General features: G+C 46.1%; 1 protein-coding gene and 1 non-coding gene across 2 annotated transcripts in view; both read left to right on the top strand.

The window, feature by feature from the left end:
- Positions 1–22,149, top strand: part of LOC126424586 (potassium voltage-gated channel protein eag-like) — a 215,855-nt gene that overhangs the window by 125,370 nt on the left and 68,336 nt on the right. Inside the window, exons 7-8 of the mRNA XM_050087328.1 lie at positions 17,977–18,194; positions 19,628–19,664. Of these exons, the coding sequence (XP_049943285.1) occupies positions 17,977–18,194; positions 19,628–19,664 (255 nt within the window). The remainder of the gene's footprint in view (positions 1–17,976; positions 18,195–19,627; positions 19,665–22,149) is intronic.
- Trnat-cgu (transfer RNA threonine (anticodon CGU)) lies at positions 14,771–14,845 on the top strand. Its single transcript has one exon. It is a non-coding gene; the product is annotated as a tRNA-Thr (tRNA).

The following is a 22,149-nucleotide window of genomic DNA, read 5'->3' as shown; positions in this document are numbered from 1 at the left end:
CTTTAGGGTCAATGGTGGAAGCTAAGTTTGTAAACTGTTCATATGCCGCTGTGGCTAAAGTATACCGTGGGTGGCAAAATGTCGCTGTCCAAAACTGCCGCCAAGGCAACTGTAGCCATAAATGATAGCGGTGAACGATGGTTGCAGAGATGTGTACGGGCTAATAGACGTGCGACTGTTGAGCAGCTGACAGCCCAAATGAACCAAGGGGCTACCCCAGCAGTGTCTGCTCAACGACCAATCTGCAGACGTTGCTGCGTATTGACCTCCACAGCGGGCGCCTGGTTCACACACCCATGCTGAACATGTTCACTGAGTGGCGGCAGATGACATTTTCAAAGGAATCACGTTTTACGCTCCATCGGACAGATCGCCGTCGGCGTGTACGGCGTGAAACGTCTGAAAGCAACACCCTGCAACAATTGTCGGAAGATTCCACGCCAGAGGACATTCCCTGAGTGATCTCATCATTCTGGAAGGCGCAACTGTTCAAGACAATTTTGCATCTGTTCTTGGGAACCATGTCCACCCCTACATACAGTTTGTTTTTCTTTAGCACGATGGCATCTAGCAGTAGGACAATGCAGAGTGTCACATAGTCTTTGTGTACGTGCATTATTCCAAGAGCACCAGGATGACTTTACCGTACTCCCCTTACCACTAAACTCTCCCCGGATATAAACCCGATGGAAAATTTACGAAAGGACCTCGATCGGGCCGTCCCCGCCATGGATCCTCAGCCAAGATACGTAGCACAGCTGACCACGGCACTCGAGTCAGCATGGCTCCACGTCTCTGCAGGTACCTACCAGAACCTCATTGACTTGCTTCCTGTAGATCTCGCAGGAGTTAATGTGACTGTGCAGTGTATATTTTGCATATGAAAGTAGTGATTGCTTTCTTTTGTGTAAGATATAGGGTAGCTCATGGGAAGCAGTACATATCCGTTTTGTTTACCGAATGGGGTGGCGCAGTTGCTATCACACTGGATTCGCATTCGGGAGGACGACGGTTCAAACCCGCGTCCGACCATCCTTACTTAAGTTTTCCGTGATTTCCCTAAATTGCTTCAGGCAAATGTCGGGATTGCTCCTTTGAAATGGCACAGCCGACTTCCTTCCCCATCCTTTTCTAATCCACCGGGGCTGATGACCTCGCTGTTTGGTCCCCGTCCCCAAATTAACCAACCAACTAACAGTTTGATTATTATGAGTGTTCGAGTAATTTACACCATTATAACCTACAGATAACTGCTTTACACACATTTCCATTACATAAAACTCAACACAATTTTACTCGTATTTCGTAAAAAATACTGTACATCACACGAATGGCTCCCATCATTGGCGATCGCATGCTGAAGATGTCCGTGGAGGCTTCTCGTTACGTCCTCAGTCATCTCTTGAGGCATTGTCTCTGTCTCTTCCTGGATTTCGGCTCTCATCAGTGTTGTGGAATTAACATAAAAAACTATGTTCTTCAGACGACTCCACGAAGTAAAAATCAGGGACTGAAAGGTGAGGTGACGTCGCTGGTTATGGGATAGCACCGAATCGTGAGAGTAATCGAGCTGCCAAATGGCGCCTACTGTAGGCACTGAATTAAGGGCAGTGCAGGCTGTAGCCTGATCTTGCTAAAACCATATGTCGTTTAGTCGCCAATGCCCAATTATTAATCATGACCGCATACCGCTAAAAATTGACATTCTCTGGCCCAGCGATTCCAATGGACTGTCGAACAATATACCAGGCGATGAGCTTCGCACTATCGAGGGCCTTTTCATGAATGAGCTTGTCGTTTGTGTCCGCGGAAATATCGGAAGTTTTATTTACTGACAAACCCATTAAGATGAAAATGTGCCTCATCAGACATCACAAGGTTTCTCAGAAATGCTTCATTCTGCTCAGTTCTGTCCAGTAATTATGTGCAGAAATTGCTCCTACTCACTTTCTTTGCCGCCCGTGACTATTGAGCTACTTGCAGCTTTTAAGGACGAAACTTTAAATGCTGTTTCACAGCCGTCGGAAAAGATGTGCAAGGGACTTGTATTGTTCTGAAATGTCGACGGACAGATCGGTATGGACTTCGTTGCAAAGCTACAGGAACTCGTTGGATTTTTCCGGCTTCGAAACTGTCATTTCACGTCCATTTGGTTATAGAACACGTCCCACACCTTTGTTTTATCGAAATTGATGTCCTCTTGTATGGAACACGCAAATGGCTCTCTCTTCTGCAGCACTTTGCACATTATACAGTCACAACACTTTGCACATGGCGGAACTGCTCCACTGCTTCTTTTACTTGTTACTGTTCTAAGGCTATGACATAGTCGCTTATGACCTCAGTTGTTTTTGCACACTAAAACAAAACCCAAACGAACTACCTCAATACGCACCTGCACTGACCGACGTTCCATATTGAACTGAATGGCATACTAGATGGGTCCACCCAGGTGCGGTAGATGGCGCGAGCACATATACACTCCTGGAAATGGAAAAAAGAACACATTGACACCGGTGTGTCAGACCCACCATACTTGCTCCGGACACTGCGAGAGGGCTGTACAAGCAATGATCACATGCACGGCACAGCGGACACACCAGGAACCGCGGTGTTGGCCGTCGAATGGCGCTAGCTGCGCAGCATTTGTGCACCGCCGCCGTCAGTGTCAGCCAGTTTGCCGTGGCATACGGAGCTCCATCGCAGTCTTTAACACTGGTAGCATGCCGCGACAGCGTGGACGTGAACCGTATGTGCAGTTGACGGACTTTGAGCGAGGGCGTATAGTGGGCATGCGGGAGGCCGGGTGGACGTACCGCCGAATTGCTCAACACGTGGGGCGTGAGGTCTCCACAGTACATCGATGTTGTCGCCAGTGGTCGGCGGAAGGTGCACGTGCCCGTCGACTTGGGACCGGACCGCAGCGACGCACGGATCCACGCCAAGACCGTAGGATCCTACGCAGTGCCGTAGGGGACCGCACCGCCACTTCCCAGCAAATTAGGGACACTGTTGCTCCTGGGGTATCGGCGAGGACCATTCGCAACCGTCTCCATGAAGCTGGGCTACGGTCCCGCACACCGTTAGGCCGTCTTCCGCTCACGCCCCAACATCGTGCAGCCCGCCTCCAGTGGTGTCGCGACAGGCGTGAATGGAGGGACGAATGGAGACGTGTCGTCTTCAGCGATGAGAGACGCTTCTGTCTTGGTGCCAATGATGGTCGTATGCGTGTTTGGCGCCGTGCTGGTGAGCACCACAATCAGGACTGCATACGACCGAGGCACACAGGGCCAACACCCGGCATCATGGTGTGGGGAGCGATCTCCTACACTGGCCGTACACCACCGGTGATCGTCGAGGGGACACTGAATAGTGCACGGTACATCCAAACCGTCATCGAACCCATCGTTCTACCATTCCTAGACCGGCAAGGGAACTTGCTGTTCCAACAGGACAATGCACGTCCGCATGTATCCCGTGCCACCCAACGTGCTCTAGAAGGTGTAAGCCAACTACCCTGGCCAGCAAGATCTCCGGATCTGTCCCCCATTGAGCATGTTTGGGACTGGATGAAGCGTCGTCTCACGCGGTCTGCACGTCCAGCACGAACGCTGGTCCAACTGAGGCGCCAGGTGGAAATGGCATGGCAAGCCGTTCCACAGGACTACATCCAGGATCTCTACGATCATCTCCATGGGAGAATAGCAGCCTGCATTGCTGCGAAAGGTGGATATACACTGTACTAGTGCCGACATTGTGCATGCTCTGTTGCCTGTGTCTATGTGCCTGTGGTTCTGTCAGTGTGACCATGTGATGTATCTGACCCCAGGAATGTGTCAATAAAGTTTCCCCTTCCTGGGACAATGAATTCACGGTGTTCTTATTTCAATTTCCAGGAGTGTACATCTTAGCAGGGTGGTCAACTGAGAAATGTACCACTTCCCGTGGGCCACTCTGTAGAACCTGCCGTTGCCCAACTTAAATAGGCTGCTTTGTAGTGTTTTGGTTTAACTTTGGAACGCCATATAGAAGCGATTCTGGACTCGTCATGTTCTTGGGAGGATCCGGCCGTATATGACACGAGATGTCTAAATTACTGACCGGTGGTTTGTGGGTGTGGCGTGCAGTAGCGTCCCAGACATCAGCGTGAATTCACTGCTCTGCTCTTCAAACTACTGTAACGTGATTCTGGCCTTGTGAGATGGAAGGTTGTCCCGCTGGACAATGCCACCGCTGTCAGGGCAAGATATCAGGCAAGAACAGATGAAGTGGTCTGCAGTTATGCTCACTTAGTGCACAGCTGCGATTGTGCCTTCGATTACTGCCACAGGTCCCATGGAAACCCAGATCAATGTTCCGCATAGCGTAATACTGCCTCCAGTGACAGGTGTCCGTAACGCGGTGTATGTTTCGAGCATTGCACTCTGCCGTCATATGTTCCACAGACCACTGGCTATCCTGCTTTGCAGTGTAGACTAGAGCCTATCGCATACTCGGAGAGCCCTAACATTCTGTCCGTCACCAAAGTACCTTATGTCAGTGTGGCCCATATCACTGCTAGGATGATTCACCATTTGTCCCTAGAACCTGCTCTGCGTATACACTCATATACCTCTGATGTTTCTTAATAACAAATTCAAAAAAAGTATGTACCGTACCTCATTAAAATAGCTTTTATAAATTTTGAGTATCAATTTCAGGAAAATTGTCGATGCTAAGGATTTTCGTTAGAGTTTTAAGATTTGACACACTAAAAATAACAGTTGTTATCAGTTTAATAAGCCACGGCTGCAAAATACTAACACGAATTCTTTACAGACGAATGGAAAAACTGGTAGAAGCCGACCTCGGGGAAGGTCAGTTTGGATTCCGTACAAATGTTGGAAAACGTGGGGCAATACTGACTCTACGACTTATCGTAGAAAATAGATTAAGGAAAGGCAGACCTACCTTTCTAGCATTTGTAGACTTAGAGAAGGCTTTTGACAATATTGACTCGAATACTCTGTTTCAAATTCTAAAGGTGGCAAGGGTAAAATACAGGGAGCGAAAGGCTATTTACTATTTGTACAGAAACCAGATGGCAGAGTCGAGGGGTATGAAAGAGAAGCAGTGGTTGGGAAGGGAGTGAGACAGGGTTGTAGCCTCTCCCCAATGCTATTTAATCTGTATATTGAGCAAGCAGTAAAGGAAACAAAAGAAAAGTCCAGAATAGGTATTAAAATCAATGGAGAAGAAATAAAAACTTTGACGTTCGCCGATGACATTGTAATTCTGTCAGAGACAGCAAAGGACTTGGAAGAGCTGCTGAACGGAATGGACAGTGTCTTGAAAGGAGGATATAAGATGAACATCAACAAAAGTAAAACAAGGATAAGGGAGTGTAGTCGAATTAAGTCGGGTGATGCTGAGGGAATCAGATCAGGAAATGAGACACTTAAAGTAGTAAAGGAGTTTTGCTATCTGGGGATCAAAATAACTGATCATGGTCGAAGTAGAGAGGATATAAAATATAGACTGACAATGGCAAGGAAAGCGTTTCGGAAGAAGAGAAATTTGTTGACATCGAGTATAGATTTATGTGTCAGGAAGTCGTTTCTGAAAGTATTTGTATGGAGTGTAGCCATATATGGAACTGAAACGTGGATGATAAATAGTTTAGACAAGAAGGTAATAGAAGCTTTCGAAATGTGGTGCTACAGAAGAATGCTGAAGATTAGATGAGTAGATCACATAACTAATAAGAAGGTATTGAATAGAATTGAGGAGAAGAGGAGTATGTGGCACAACTTGACTAGAAGAAGGGATCAGTTGGTAGGACATATTCTGAGGCATCAAGGGATCACCAATTAGTATTGGAGGACAGCGTGGGGGTAAAAAATCACCTGTTGGCGATTTTAAAACTGGGTTGTTTTGGAAATCAGCGTTATGCAAACACAATTACTTTATTTTTATATCAACCCAGACGTGTTTCGACACCAATGTGTCATCTTCTGTGAGTCAAATATTTATTTCTGTGTAGTACAATATCACATTTGTGATAATTTTACTGCTGTAGGCCTAAGAAATACAATATTTGCAGTTTGCTTCGTTTTGTTTAGATACTAACCTTAAAATTACATCGCTAACTGAACTGTATTATTATACATCAATTGTAGTGCTCGTTTTCGTATTTTTTTTTTTTTGACAGCATGTCATCTCCAAACTAGCCATGAAGAAATTATTGCGTATTTTGGAGAGCTGTTTCGAAGAGGTTATGTACGTTTCTGTACTTTCATTTTCCGTTCTGTTTCGTGCCCCTAGTTGTTGTCCCAATCAAATGGTATTTAGTTCATTGTTTTCTCTCAGTTTGTCACAAATTTCCGCTCACTACTCCACCTCACATGTACTTACACAAAATGTGGCGAAATGTGACCCGATCAGGCACTTCTGACAACACACTCAGGGAGAGATGTCATGTTATTGTCGTTGAAGTAGGTTGCAGCAGGTACTGGCAGATGAAGAAGCTAGCACAGGATAGAGTAGCATGGAGAGCAGCATCAAACCAGTCTCTGGACTGAAGACCACAACAACAACAACAACAACAATCAGTTTCGTTAAAAACCTATTTTCATTACTTGTGTGCGTTATTGGTAAGTATAAAAGGCGGTCAAACAGTTGCCATTCGAAGGACGTGCAGTCCAGAACTGCTATGCCATAGCAGTGTTGAGACAATCATCTAATCAACAAATTGACCCCACTTTTAATGTGTCCTTTTAATGGTATTACTGCTAGCTATTAATTGACGTATTACTTTCTGACAGTATAGACTGTAAGGTTTCGCTGCTTTCCAAGTCGATCAGTAACAAGAGCTTGTAAGTAGGAGTGGCCCATGTGCATGTTCTTTTAACAGATGACTGTAGCGCGTTGTTCCACGTTGCCAGTTATATATCCCCACTAAATTTAAAACTTATTTGCCACTCATGTAAAAGGAAAGTTTCATTGCTCTTACGGTTTATATAATAATTTTATATCGCAACTTCCACTCAGTTTACCACAGTTCTGGACCGACATGTTCATTACACTCCTTTACTATGCATAATGCACTTTTAACTTATATCGTATATTTTTACATAATTTTGTTTTTTCTTCATCAGTCATTTAAAATTGTTAATCAACAGTTGACAACTAATCGAGGTTTACATTATATAAGATTTGTGAGCACAGAGCACAACTTAATCATAGCTAACACTTGGTTCAAGAATCATGAAAGGAGGTTGTATACATGGAAGAATCCTGGAGATACTGACAGGTTTCAGATAGATTATATAATGGTAAGACAGAGATTTAGGAACCACGTTTTAAATTGTAAGACATTTCCAGAGGCAGATGTGGACTCTGACCACAATCTATTGGTTATGAACTGTAGATTAAAACTGAAGAAACTGCAAAAAGATGGGAATTTAAAGTGATGGGACCTGGATAAACTGACTAAACCAGAGGTTGTACAGAGTTTCAGGGAGAAAATAGGGGAACAATTCGCAAGAATAGGGGGAAGGAATACAGTAGAAGAAGAATGGGTAGCTTTCAGGTATGAAGTAGTGAAGGAAGCAGAGGATCAAGTAGGTAACAAGGCAAGGGCTAGTACAACTCCTTGGGTAACAGAAGAAATACTGAATTTAATTAAAGAAAGGAGAAAAAATAAAATGCAGTAAATGAAGCAGGCAAAAAGGAATACAAACGTCTCAAAAATGAGATTGACAGGAAGTGCAATATGGCTAAGCAGGGATGGCTGGAGGACAAATCTAAGGATGTAGAGGCTTATCTCACTAGGAGTAAGATAGATACTGCCTACAGGAAAATTAAAGAGACTTTTGGAGAAAAGAGAAGCACTAGTATGAATATCAAGAGCTCAGATGAAAACCCTGTTCTAAGCAAAGAAGGGAAAGCAGAAAGGTGGAAGGAGTATATAGAGGGTCTGTACAAGGGCGATGTACTTGGGGACAATATTATGGAAATGGAAGAGGATGTAGATGAAGATGAAATGAGAGATACGATACTGCGTGAAGAGTTTGACAGAGCACTGAAAGACCTGAGTCGAAACAAGGCCCCGGGAGTAGACAACATTCCATTAGAACTACTGACGGCCTTGGGAGAGCCAGTCCTGACAAAACTCTACCATCTGGTGAGCAAGATGTATGAGACAGGCGAAATATCCTCAGACTTCAAGAATAATATAATAATTCCAATCCCAAAGAAAGCAGGTGTTGACAGATGTGAAAATTACCGAACTATCAGTTTAATAAGCCACAGTTGCAAAATACCAACGCGAATTCTTGACAGACGAATGGAAAAACTGGTAGAAGCCGACCTCGAGGAAGATCAGTTTGGATTCCGTAGAAATATGGGAAAACGTGAGGCAATACTGACCCTACGACTTATCTTAGAAGAAAGATTAAGGAAAGGCAAACCCACGTTTCTAGCAGTTGTAGACTTAGAGAAAGCATTTGACAATGTTAACTGGAACACTCTCTTTCAAATTCTGAAGGTGGCAGGGGTAAACTACAGGGAACGAAAGGCTATTTACAGTTTGTACAGAAACCAGATGGCAATTATAAGAGTCGAGGGACATGAAAGGGAAGCAGTGGTTGGGAAGGGAGTGAGACAGTGCTGTAGCCTATCCCCGATGTTATTCAATCTTTATATTGAGCAAGCAGTGAAGGAAACAGAAGAAAAATTCGGAGTAGGTATAAAAATCCATGGAGAAGTAATAAAAACTTTGAGGTTTGCCAATGACATTATAATTCTGTCGGAGACAGCAAAGGACTTGGAAGAGCAGCTGAACGGAATGGATAGTGTTTTGAAAGGAGGATATAAGATGAACATCAACAGAAGCAAAACGAGGATAAAGGAATGTAGTCGAATTAAGTCGGGTGATGCTGAGGGAATTAGATTAGGAAATGAGACACTTAAAGTAGTAAAGGAGTTTTGCTATTTGGGGAGCAAAATAACTTATGATGGTCGCAGTAGAGAGGATATAAAATGTAGACTGGCAATGGCAAGGAAAGCATTTCTGAAGAAGAGAAATTTGTTAACATCGAGTATAGATTTAAGTGCCAGGAAGTCATTTCTGAAAGTATTTGTATGGAGTGTAGCCTTGTATGGAAGTGAAACATGGACGATAAATAGTTTTTGGCAAGAAGAGAATAGAAACTTTCGAAATGTGGTGCTACAGAAGAATGCTGAAGATTAGATGGGTAGATCACATAACTAATGAGGAGGTATTGAATAGGATTGGGGAGAAGAGAAGTTTGTGGCACAACTTGACTAGAAGAAGGGATCGGTTGCTAGGACATATTCTGAGGCATCAAGGGATCACCAATTTAGTATTGGAGGGCAGCGTGGAAGGTAAAAATCGTAGAGGCAGACCAAGAGATGAATACACTAAGCAGATTCAAAAGGATGTAGGTTCCAGTAGGTAATGGGAGATGAAGCAGCTTGCACAGGATAGAGTAGCATGGAGATCTGCATCCAACCAGTCTCGGGACTGAAGACCACAACAACAACAACAAGATCTGTGAACACAAGTTTCACAGCACCTAGCCCGACCGGCGGTTTCGAAAAGTTTTTAAAGCTTTTTAGATAAAACATAGTTTTTAGACTTTTGTGTGAGTTGCGGCGTGTGAAAATTATCTCTTTTCTGCTATTTCCGGTATGACACCTGAGGAAGGGCTGATAACTGTCCGAAACCGGTAGTGTGAAAATAAAGTATTTTACAACTGAAGCATTATTTTCAACTTCTGCTATTATCAAATGAGTGCAAAGAGGAGCAACAGGCTGTTATCCTTCTCTTGGATGCCAAAGGACAAGCATCGGTAGTCAGCCATTGGAGAATGGAGAAAGTATAAGGGGGAGCACGTATGTTGCAAACTGCCGTTGTGGAATGGTGTGCCAAGTTCCGCATTGGTCGCCGCTCGACACAAGGCGCCAGTCGATCTGGGAGACCGCTTCATCCATTACGGAAAAGTAGGAGAGGCTCGAGCACCCACTATATTGCCCTGATCTCTCCCCACGCGATTATCACTTCTTCAGGCCCTTAAAAAAAGTCGCTTAAAGAAGGCCTTGAAGGGGAGACGATTGCTGTTAGACGAGGATGTGCAGCATTTACAGATTTCTTCACATAGCAGGTCACGTTGTTTTACCAAACAGATATCTTCTGTCGGGTGCGTCGGCGAGATGATTGTCTCAACACTCACACGTATTTTTCGTGAGTTGTACCGGGTGATCAAAAAGTCAGTATAAATTTGAAAACTGAATAAATCACAGAATAATGTAGATAGAGAGGTACAAATTGACACACGTGCTTGGAATGACATGGGGTTTCATTAGAACCAAAAAAAAATACAGACGTTCAAAAAATGTCCCACAGATAGCGCTTCATCTGATCAGAATAGCAATAATGAGCGTAACAAAGTAAGACAAAGCAAAGATGATGTTCTTTACAGGAAATGCTCAATATATCCACCATCATTCCTCAACAATAGCTGTAGTCGACGAATAATGTTGTGAACAGCACTGTAAAGCATGTCGGGAGTTATGGTGAGGCATTGGCGTCGGATGTTGTCTTTCAGCATTCCTAGAGATGTCGGTCGATCACGATACATTTGCGACTTCAGGTAACCCCAAAGCCAATAATCGCACGGACTGAGGTCTGGGGACCTGGGAGACCAAGCGTGACGAAAGTGGCGGCTGAACACACGATCATCACCAAACGACGCGCGCAAGAGATCTTTCACGCGTCTAGCAATATGGGGTGGCGCACCATCCTGCATAAACGTCGTATGTTCCAGCAGGTGTTTATCAGCCATGCTGGGGATGCGATTCTGTAACATATCGGCGTACCTCTCGCCCGTCACGGTAGCAGTTACAAAACCAGAATCACGCATTTCCTCGAAGAAAAAAGGCCAGATAACGGCAGATGTGGTAAATCCAACCCATACCGTGACTTTCTCATCGTACAACGTAGTTTCCACGATAGTTATAGGATTTTCGGTAGCCCAAATTCTGCAGATGCGGGTGCTGACAGACCCTCAGAGCGTGAAATGAGCTTCGTCGGTCCACAACACGTTACTCAACCAATCGTTACCTTCCCCCATCTTTTGAAACGCCCACACCGCAAATGCCCTCCGCTTCACTAAATCGCCAAGTAACAGTTCATGATGCCGATGGATTTTGTACGGATAGCATCGGAGGGTACGCCTAAGTGTCAAGCAAACAGTGGTGTATCGAATGCCGGTGCGTCGTGCGACTGCACGAGCTCTGACTTCCCCGTCTCCATTTCTTCCTGAACTGTCTCAGGAGCATTACGCCTTGTGCTCGGTCGGCCACTACGGGGTCTATCGTGTAAAAAACCCGTGGCCTCGGAATCATTCTCGCCACAGCTGCATTTGTCACCGGACCTATACCCGTTTGAATCCCCTTCCTATGGCGATAGGATCGTAACGCTGAACTAGCACATTCCCCATTCTGATAATACAGCTTCAGTAAAAGCGCGTTTTCAGGTAACGTCAACATGCTGCGACTGCTGGAGCATCTGATTCTCTCTCTTTTTTTTTGTTTTTCTTTATTGTTATTTTCAAACCCGTACAAACAGGCAGGCTGTCAGCAGCATGTTACGCCGCTCTTCAGCCATAGAGTAGATAAATAAAGAACAGAAAGAAAACACATATGTGACATAACCGTGGGTAATAAAACAGTAGACACATAAAGACAAACACGGAGCCGTTCACACACGACGATAATCCACACTACAAACTGTTGTCACGACGCACTAACACTGAAGATGGCGATGGAACAGGTGAACGATGGAGTGTGACGGTGAACACTGAACACTAAACACTAAACACGACGACACACGAGACACTGATGGCGATGATCTCTGGCGCGCGAATGGCCACTTAGCGTGTGCGAGTCTGGGGACCTGCCAAGAGGGGAAGAAGGGTGAGGTGGGGGAGAGGGGAGAACAAGGATGCAGTGGCTGAGGGGAAGGGGGGGAGGAGGAGAGGGACAGGGGAGGGAAGCCCGGGGGAGGAGTGGGGAGAAATGGAGGAGGGAGGGAAGAGGGAGAGAAGGGTGGGAGGGTGGCCAAAGGAGCAAAATAACGGAAGAGGGAAGGAGGATCAAAGGAGGGGTAGATGGAGTGGATGAGGGCATCATCAGGGAGAGGGACCTGGCGGAAGCCACCTTGGGAGAGGGTAAGGAGGGTGGAGAGATGGAGACCGGGTGGGACGTGGGAATACAGGCGCGGCAGCGGGCGGGGGTGGGAGAGGATCGGGGAAACTAGTGGGTGAGGAGGATCGAGTTTACGGGAGGTGTACAGGATCTGTATCCTTTCAAGGAAAAGGAGGAGGTGGGGGAAGGGGAGGAGATCGTACAGGATCCGTGTGGGGGAGGGTAGATGGATGCGATAGGCGAGGCGGAGAGCATGGCATTCAAGGATTTGGAGGGATTTGTAAAAGGTAGGGGGGGCGGAGATCCAAGCTGGATGGGCATAACATAGGGCGGATGAGGGATTTATAGGTGTGGAGGATGGTGGAGGGGTCTAGACCCCACGTACGGCCAGAGAGGAGCTCGATGAGACTGTGTCGGGAGCGTGCCTCGGCTTGGATTGTCCGGTGGTGGGGAGTCCAGGAGAGGCGACGTTCGAGGGTGACGCCAAGGTACTTAAGGGTGGGAGTGAGGGCGATAGGATGGCCATAGATGGTGAGATAGAAATCAAGGAGACGGAAGGAAGGGGTGGTTTTGCCTACAATGATCACCTGGGTTTTGGAGGGATTGACCTTGTGTAACCACTGGTTGCACCAAGCGGTGAACCGGTCAAGATGGGATTGGAGAAGGTGTTGGGAGCGCTGCAGGGTGGGGGCAAAGGCAAGGAAGGCGGAGTCATCGGCAAACTGGAGAAGGTGGACGGGGGGTGACGGCGGCGGCATGTCCGCCGTGTGCAAAAGGTACAGAAGGGGGAACAGGACGGTGCCCTGGGGCACACCGGCGGAGGGGAAAAAGGTGTAGGAATCTGTGTTATGGACGGTGACATAGGAAGGACGGCGGGAGAGAAAGTAGCCGATCAGACGGACGTAGTTAATGGGAAGGGGAAGGTTTGGAGCTTGAAGAGGAGACCGGAATGCCATACGCGGTCATAAGCACGTTCGAGGTCCAGGGAGAGGAAGATTGCGGAGCGACAGGAATGAAGCTGTTCGGAAAGGAGGTGAGTGAGGTGAAGGAGAAGGTCGTCGGAAGAGAAGGACGGCCGAAAGCCACACTGGGTAATGGGAAGGAGGCGGTGCTGACGGAGATGCTGGTGGATGCGTCAGGTGAGGATAGACTCCAGGACCTTGCTGAAGACGATTCTCTCTCTCATTACAGCTCCTTTTATACACGATTGTCATGCGCAGTCACTGACGTTTTGCTGTCCGGCGCCATCTGTCGGACATTTTGTGAATTTGATTTTTTTTTGTTCTAATAAAACCCCATGTCATTCAAAGCATGTGTGTCAATTTTTATCTCTCTACCTACATTATTCCGTGGTTTATTAAGTTTTCAAATTTATACTGACTTTTTGATCACCCAGTATATTCCCTACCCTGGCAGTCGTCCGTAGTACTGTCTGGTGCCACTTGCGCGTTCACGTACGTTTAACAGCACCTAGCCCGACCGGCAAATTCGAAATGTTTTTTGAAAGTTTTTAAAACTTTTTAGAAAAAAATTGTTTTTAATTTTATATGCGTTTTGCGGCCTGTGAAAATTATTTTCCGTCTTTCGCTATTTCCAGCACGACACCTGAGGATGGGCTTGTAACAGTCCAAAATCGGTCGTGTGAAAATAAGGTAATTTACAACGGAAGCGGTATTTTCAGCCTCTGCTATAATGCTCAGTTGCGGATGTTCTTCCAACAGGATTGTTTTTTCATTTTGTAATAAAGTCGTTACCCCACGTATGTCGGAAAGGCACCGAATGCTAAACTGATCCATTGCCTACATGTCAGTGTATTTACAGTGAGGCGACAAATGTCATGGGATACCTCCTAACATCGTGTCCACGCTTCCTTTTTCCCGGAGCTGTGCCGCAACTAGACGTGGCATGGGCTCAACTAGTCATCGGAGTCCCCTGCAGTATCATTGAGCCATGCTGCCTCTATAGTCGTCCATAATCTCGAAAGTGTCGCCGGTGCGAGATTTTGTGCAGGAACTGACCTCTCGATTGTGTAATGATAATTAAATGGGCACCCTACCTGCAAACAGGCGTTGATATACTTCATTGGGGACATGCTGACAATGCGTGCCCCGACCGGGACTCGAACCCGGGATCTCCTACTTACATGGCAGACGCTCTATCCATCTGAGCCACCGCGGTCAGCGTCTGCAGGGACTTATCCCTTGCACGCTCTCCGTGAGATCCACATTCCCAAAATGTCCACACCACTACATTCGTAGTGCGCCTAATAGACGTTTGCCCATCATACTCATTACTCGTGGCTACCAAGTCCCGTACGAGTTCGGGCATAGCGTGTGCGTTCGCACAAGAAGGTCAATGACCGGGAAGCCACATTTTAACTATATATGACGGTAATATCTGTTCCCGAAAGAACAGTTACCGTGGATGACCATGCAGCTTTGCTAGAAATGAAATGATAATTAAATGGACACCCTAGCTGCAAACAGGCGTTGTTGTACTTCATTGGGGACATGTTGAAGTCGTGCAAGGGATAAGTCCCTGCAGACGCACTGTCCTCTGTGCCCGCGGTGGCTCAGATGGATAGAGCGTCTGCCACGTAAGCAGGAGATCCCGGGTTCGAGTCCCGGTCTGGGCACACATTTTCAACATGTCCCCAATGAAGTACATCAACGCCTGTTTGCAGGTAGGGTGCCCATTTAATTATCATTTCATTTATAGCAAAGCTGCATGGTCATCCACAGTAACTGTTCTTTCGGGAACAGATACTACCGTCATATATAGTCTCGATTATGTCCCGTAAATGTTCGATTGGATCTGGCTGGTGAAATCATTCATTGGGATGGTCCAGAGTGTTCTTCATACCAATCACAGACAATTATGGCCTGCTGACATCGCCCATTGACATTCATTTCAGTTACATCATCGTTTGGGAACTTGAAGTCCATGAATGGCTATGAATGGTCTCCAAGTAGCCAAGTAACCATTTCAAGTCAATGATCAGTTCAGTTGCACTGGAAGATGCATTCCACACCATGTAAACAAAGTCGATAGCATTACGAAGTCACCATCAGTTTGCAAACTTCAGTCCATGGCTTCGTTGGGTCTCCCCCATACTCCGACCCTATCATCGGCTCTTACCAACTGAAATCGGGACTCATCTGATCAGGCCACGGTCTTCCAGTTGTATAGGGGCCAACCGAGAGGGTCAGGAGCCCAGGAGAGGCACACCAGGCGATGTTGTGCTTTTAGCAAAAGTGCTCGCGTCGGTCGTCTGCTGTTACAGCCCACTAACGCCAAATTTCGCCGCACTGTGCTGGCAGACACGTTCTTTGCAGGCCCCACCTTGATTTATGCGGTTATTTCATCCAGTGGTTCTTGTCTGGTAGCACTGTCAACTCTACACAAATGCTGCTGCTTTCGGTCGTTAAGTGAATGCCGTCGGCCGTTGCAATCTCGGTGGTGAGAGGTAATGCCTAAAATTTAGTATTCTTGTCACACTATTGGCACTGTGGGTCTTGGGTATTGAATCCCCTGACGATTTCCGAAATGGAGTGCTCCATGCCTCCAGCTCTATCTACAATGCTGCGTTCGAAGTGGGGTGTCACCGCCAGACACCACACACGCTAGGTGGTAGCCTTTAAATCGGCCGCGGTCCGCTAGTATACGTCGGGCCCGCGTGAGGCCACTATCAGTGATTGCAGACCGAGCGCCGCCACACGGCAGGTCTAGTCTAGAGAGACTCCCTAGCACTCGCCCCAGTTGTTCAACCGACTTTGCTAGCGATTGTTCACTGTCTACTTACGCTCTCATTTGCCGAGACGACAGTTTAGCATAGCCTTCAGCTACGTCATTTGCTACGACCTAGCAAGGCGCCATATTGAGTTACTGAATGTATTCTGAACAGACAATATTGTGAATCATGTACCGTCAAGAGCGACGTTCATCATTAATGGATTAAAGTTAAGTATGAAACTAATTACGTCCGCTTTCTGAATTCTAATTCCTTGTCATGTTCCAGACCTCACGTCAGTATAGTTCTTCCCTCCTCACGCCAGCCTGCGTGAGCTAAAACGCGTGCATTTCGGCCTCCTCTAGTAACACGGTGTTGGCTCTTCTGCCAACCCAACACGAAGTCCGTTGATACGCGTCGTGCGGCCGCAGTCGGTCGGAAACCATTTCACATGAATCACCTGAGTACATGTGACAGCTCCGCTAATGCACTGCCTTTTTACGAGGTGCATTCAAGTTCTAAGGCCTCCGATTTTTTTTTACTCCGGACTTGAAAGAGATAGAAACATGCGCATTGTTTTAAAATGAGGCCGCGTTCATTGTCAATACGTCTCAGAGATGGCAGCACCGTACGGCAGATGGAATTTTACCGCCAGCGGCGAGAATGAGAACTGTTTTAAATACTTAAAATGCCGACGTTTTCCTTACTTGAACAGCGTGCAATCATTCGTTTTCTGAATTTGCGTGGTGTGAAACTAATTGAAATTCGTCGACAGTTGAAGGAGACATGTGGTGATGGAGTTATGGATGTGTCGAAAGTGCGTTCGTGGGTGCGACAGTTTAATGAAGGCAGAACATCGTGTGACAACAAACCGAAACAACTTCGGGCTCGCACAAGCCGGTCTGACGACATGATCGAGAAAGTGGAGATGATTGTTTTGGGGGATCGCCGAGTGACTGTTGAACAGATCGCCTTCAGAGTTGGCATTTCTGTGGGTTGTGTGCACACAATCCTGCATGACAACCTGAAAATGCGGAAAGTGTCATCCAGGTGGGTGCCACGAATGCTGACGGACGACCACGTGGCTGCCTGAGCGGCATGTTGCCCAGCAATGTTGACACGCAACGACAGCATGAATGGGACTTTCTTTTCGTCGGTCGTGACAATGGATGACACGTGGATGCCATTTTTCAATCCAGAAAGAAAGCGCCAGTCAGCTCAATAGAAGCACACAGATTCACCGCCACCAAAAAAATTTCGGGTAACCGCCAGTGCTGAAAAAATTATGGTGTCCATATTCTGGGACAGCGTGGGGGTAATCCTTATCCATTGCGTTCCAGAGGGCACTACGGTAACAGGTGCATCCTACGAAAATGTTTTGAAGAACAAATTCCTTCCAGCACTGCAACAAAAACGTCCGGGAAGGGCTGCACGTGTGCTGTTTCACCAAGACAACACACCCGCACATCGAGCTAACGTTACGCAACAGTTTCTTCGTCATAACAACTTTGAAGTGATTCCTCATGCTCCCTACTCACCTGACCTGGCTCCTAGTGACTTTAGGCTTTTTCCAACAATGAAAGACACTCTCCGTTGCCGAACATTCACCAGCCGTGCTGCTATTGCCTCAGCGATTTTCCAGTGGTCAAAACAGATTCATAAAGAAGCCTTCGCCACTGCCATGGAATCATGGCGTCAACGTTGTGAAAAATGTGTACGTCTGCAGGGCGATTACGTCGAGAAGTAACGCCAGTTTCATCGATTTCGGGTGAGTAGTTAATTAGAAAAGAAATAGGAGGCCTTAGAACTTGAATGCACCTCGTATACCATGTATACTCGATACTGCCGCCTTCATTGTAATTGGATATCGCTATCCCATAACGTTTGTCACTTCAGTGCATAGCTTGTAACAGCGCAACTACGACCTCTCGGTGCTGCTAGATGGGCGGTTATAAATAGAGAGCTGCACATCAGTAAATAAGTAGGTCCATCACAGGGACGCGCTAGCATGTGACTGTGTGTGATGGCGTGTGCAGGCGCTGCCGCCGCCGTCGCCGACGACGACGGACGTGGAGAAGGGCGAGGGCGGCGTCACGACGCCCTCTGGGGATGCCTCCTGCTCGTCGCCGGCGCTGCGCGTCCCCAAGCTGTCCAGCGTCGCCGAGCGCCACGACTCCTCCTCCACCAACGCCGCCAGCTCCAGCAACACCAATGGGGCCAAGCCGCACCGGCCCACCACCATACGTGCCTCCAGGTACATTTCCAAGCACATTACTCACCTATACACTAAACTAAACCTGTCCGAACAGGGCTCTGGAGGCCCAGAGGTACCGACCGACCGCCGTGTCGTCCTCAGACGGCAGGTGTCACTGGATGCGATATGGAGACGTGTGATCAGCACATTGCTCTCCCAGCCGTTGTCAGATCTCATGGCTACTTTTCAACTGGCTTCCCAAGGGCTGAGTGCATCCCAACAACACTCCCCTACCAGATAGTAAATATCGGCAACAGTGTCTTTGCCCATCGCCACACCTGTGTGTGTATGTAAACATAACACAATCATAGCCACTGTGTCTCGGCACACCAGCAGACATAACTGTGGGTTCCCAGAAGGTCACGTACCTGCAGGTGTAAAATCACAGCTCATCAACATGCATCTATGTAGGTACCCAACACAAAACTCACCTACCATTACCAAATTACAGGTACCATCTTATTGGCCACCACCATACCGGGTGATCCAAAAGCCAGTATAAATAAACCACAGAATAATGTAGATAGAGATGTAAAAATTGATACACATGCTTGCAAGGACATGGGGTTTTATTAGAACAAAAAAAAACCATATTGCTAGACTCGTGAAAGATCTCTTGCGCGCGTCGTTTGGTGATGATCGTGTGCTCAGCCGCCACTTCCGTCATGCTCGGCCTCCCAAGTCCCGAGACCTCAGTCGCAAGTGTATCGTGATCGACCGACATCTCTAGGGGTGCTGAAAGATAACATCTGACGCCAATGCCTCACCATAACTCCAGACATGCTTTACAAAATGGTTCAAATGGCTCTGAGCACTATGGGACTTAACATCGATGGTCATCAGTCCCCTAGAACTTAGAACTACTTAAACCTAACTAACCTAAGGACAGCACACAACACCCAGCCATCACGAGGCAGAGAAAATCCCTGACCCCGCCGGGAATCGAACCCGGGAACCCGGCCGTGGGAAGCGAGAACGCTACCGCACGACCACGAGATGCGGGCCATGCTTTACAGTGCTGGTCACAACATTATTCCTCGACTACAGCTATTGTTGAGGAATGATGGTGGATATATTGAGCATTTCCTGTAAAGAACATCATCTTTGCTTTTGTCTTACTTTGTTACGCTATTCTGATCAGATGAAGCGCTATCTGTCGGACATTTTTTGAACGTTTGTATTTTTTTGGTTCTAATAAAACCCCATGTCATTCCAAGCACGTGTGTCAATTTGTACCTCTCTATCTACATTATTCCTAGATTTATTCAGTTTTTAAATTTATACTGACTTTTTGATCACCCAGTACATGCCTCCATGTGCCCAACAGGTCACTTACCTACTGGAATCAAATCACAGCAGCTATTTCTTGTTTCACAAGGATACATGCTTTTAGGTACCCAACACAAAACTCACCTTCTTGTACCACATTGCAGGCATTGTCTCATGCTTCACCATGACAGACGACTCCAGGTACCCAACAGTTCACTTGCCTACCAGTACCAAATTACGGGGACTGTCTCTTTTCCGACCACCCTACATGTTTCTGGGTGCCAAAGGTTTCTGTCACCTACTAAGGCGGCTTTCTTCTGGCCCTCTACCAGGTATTCAGCATGTCACTTACCTAGTGGTACCAAATCATAGTGATTGTCTCTTAGCCCACCACCATACATGCATCTGGATTTCCAAAACATCACTTACCTCCTGGTATCAAATCACAGTGACTGTACATTGCTCTCTAAGCACCTAACGCAAAAGACACCTGCTGGTACCAAATCACAGGCACTGTCGCATGGTCCACTACACATGTCTTCTGGTGCCCAACGGGTCGCATACCTACTAGTGTCAAATCATGGCAACTGCATCTTAGGTCTTACCATCTATGCCTCTAAATACACAACAAAAAGCTCATCCTCTGGCACCGAGTTGTGGCCACGCCTCACAGTCCACCACCATACAATTCTCCACGTGACAAACATGTCACTTACATACTAGGAAACGATTATCTGGACCATCACTTGATCCACCACCATAAAAGCATCTCCTTACATCCCTCTGGGTCGCCACAACAACACTTAGTTCCAAGTACAAATTTTCAGAGACTGTCTCATGGCCTACAAACATTCATGCTCGTGCCAAAGTTAGTGTCTTAGAAAGCCCAAGTTTTAACAGGTCGTTCCTTTTTCCTCCCCGCCTCTGTTAACTCTTTTCCTCGCTGGATTATTTTTTATCTCTCACTGCCTCATTGCTCTTATCTCCATCTTACTGTTTCTTTCTTATAACTGTACGTTTGAATATTGTTATTCCACAGTCTTCAGTTTTTCATTAGCCCTCCTTAACTGTTTAGTTTACCCCATGATTTTCTCCCATCTAATCATTGTCTTTTCAGTCTTCCCATTGCTTTTCCTCACTTCCGCAGAGCTTCCTTCTGATATCTGCCTTGAATTTTCCTAATCTCATAATTGTCTCCCTTTTTTCCTACTCTATATGTAGTCCTCTTCCTCTCATTTTTATTTTTCATACTTACATAAATTTTCTGTAAGCCCATACTGAGTTATGTGTAAGTTAGTGGATCCATTTTCAAGAGAGACATTCAAATCCTCGTACATTTATTCAAATTAAGTTTTTTGATTTCCGTACACCCACAGAACAAATGACAGTACAGTACAAAGAAATATAGTCAATCTCCTTCCCCAGCCTCTTCCAGTGTAAGCTCATGTTTCACCTTTAATGACGATATCGCCAACAAAATATTGATTCCTAATCTTCCTTCATTGTTTCTTACCGCTCCTTATTTGTTTCTTTCTCAGAAATTCATTGTTTCTTCTTCAAAAAATTTTTGCAACACAGAAATATCATTACGTTTTTCTTCGTAACTGCATTGCTTTTATCTCCCGTTCACACTCTACTATTTCAGTCTCTTCATTATTTACTTTGTTCTCCATTGTTTGTTTCCCGAAAGCTCTCTGTTTATTTCCTACTCCCATATTCTTTTCTCTTACTCCTAGCTCAGTTGTTTACCGTTAATACATTTTATGAAGGTTGCATTAAACGAACAGCTGCCGAAGACCGTGCCGACACATTGTTTGCCTTAATTGATTTTGTCACGTAACTGAAACTGATGTTGAGAGTGCATCGACACGATTTGTTTGGCTTTAATTGGCTCTTTTACAGTCTTCTGACTGGTTTGATGCTGCTCGCCACGGATTACTGTCCAGTAATGTCCTCTTCATCTCAGAATAATCTTGCTATTCACGTCCTCAGTTATCTGCTGGATGTATTCCAGTGTTTGTCTTCCTGTACAGTTTTTGCCCTCTACAGACCCCTCCAATAACGTGGAAGTTATTCCCTGATGTCTTAACAGGTGTCCTATCTTCCTAGCCCTTCTTCTTCTCAATGTTTTCCTTTCTTTGGCGATTCTGTGGAGTACCTCCTCATTCCTTACCTTATCAGTCCACCTAACTTTCAACATTCTTCTATAGCACCGCATCTCAAAGGCATCGATTCTCTTCTATTGCGGTTTACCCACGGTCCATGTCTCGCTACCATACAATGCTGTGCCCCAGACGTTCATTCTCAGGAATTTCTTTCTCGCATTATGAACTATGTTCGATACTAATAGAATCCTATTGGCCAGAAATCTTCTGGTACACCCAGAACTCACTGATCAGAACCCAGAGCGCACTTCCCGCTCACGTAGAAGCTTTAAATCTGGCAAGAAACAAGTTTTTACATTACAAGTAAAGAAGGAAAAAAACAGAAAATTATTAATTTACAACTATGTCACACGAAAGACATAGACTATTTGTCGGTTGTTATTTGTCTATCTGTCCGTCTGTTAATACTCATTTTCTCATGAATGGCTAGATGTATCAAGCTAAATTTATGTCAGATACTAAGGTCTATGGTTCCTTGGCGTTGTGAATAAATTTCAGCTTTTAAGTCAGTGCTGTCCAAA

Source organism: Schistocerca serialis, chromosome 10, assembly GCF_023864345.2.
Source record: "Schistocerca serialis cubense isolate TAMUIC-IGC-003099 chromosome 10, iqSchSeri2.2, whole genome shotgun sequence".
Classification (NCBI taxonomy): Eukaryota; Metazoa; Arthropoda; class Insecta; order Orthoptera; family Acrididae; genus Schistocerca; species Schistocerca serialis.
Note: the sequence above shows the minus strand (reverse complement) of the source record. Positions and strands in the feature narration are given on the sequence as shown.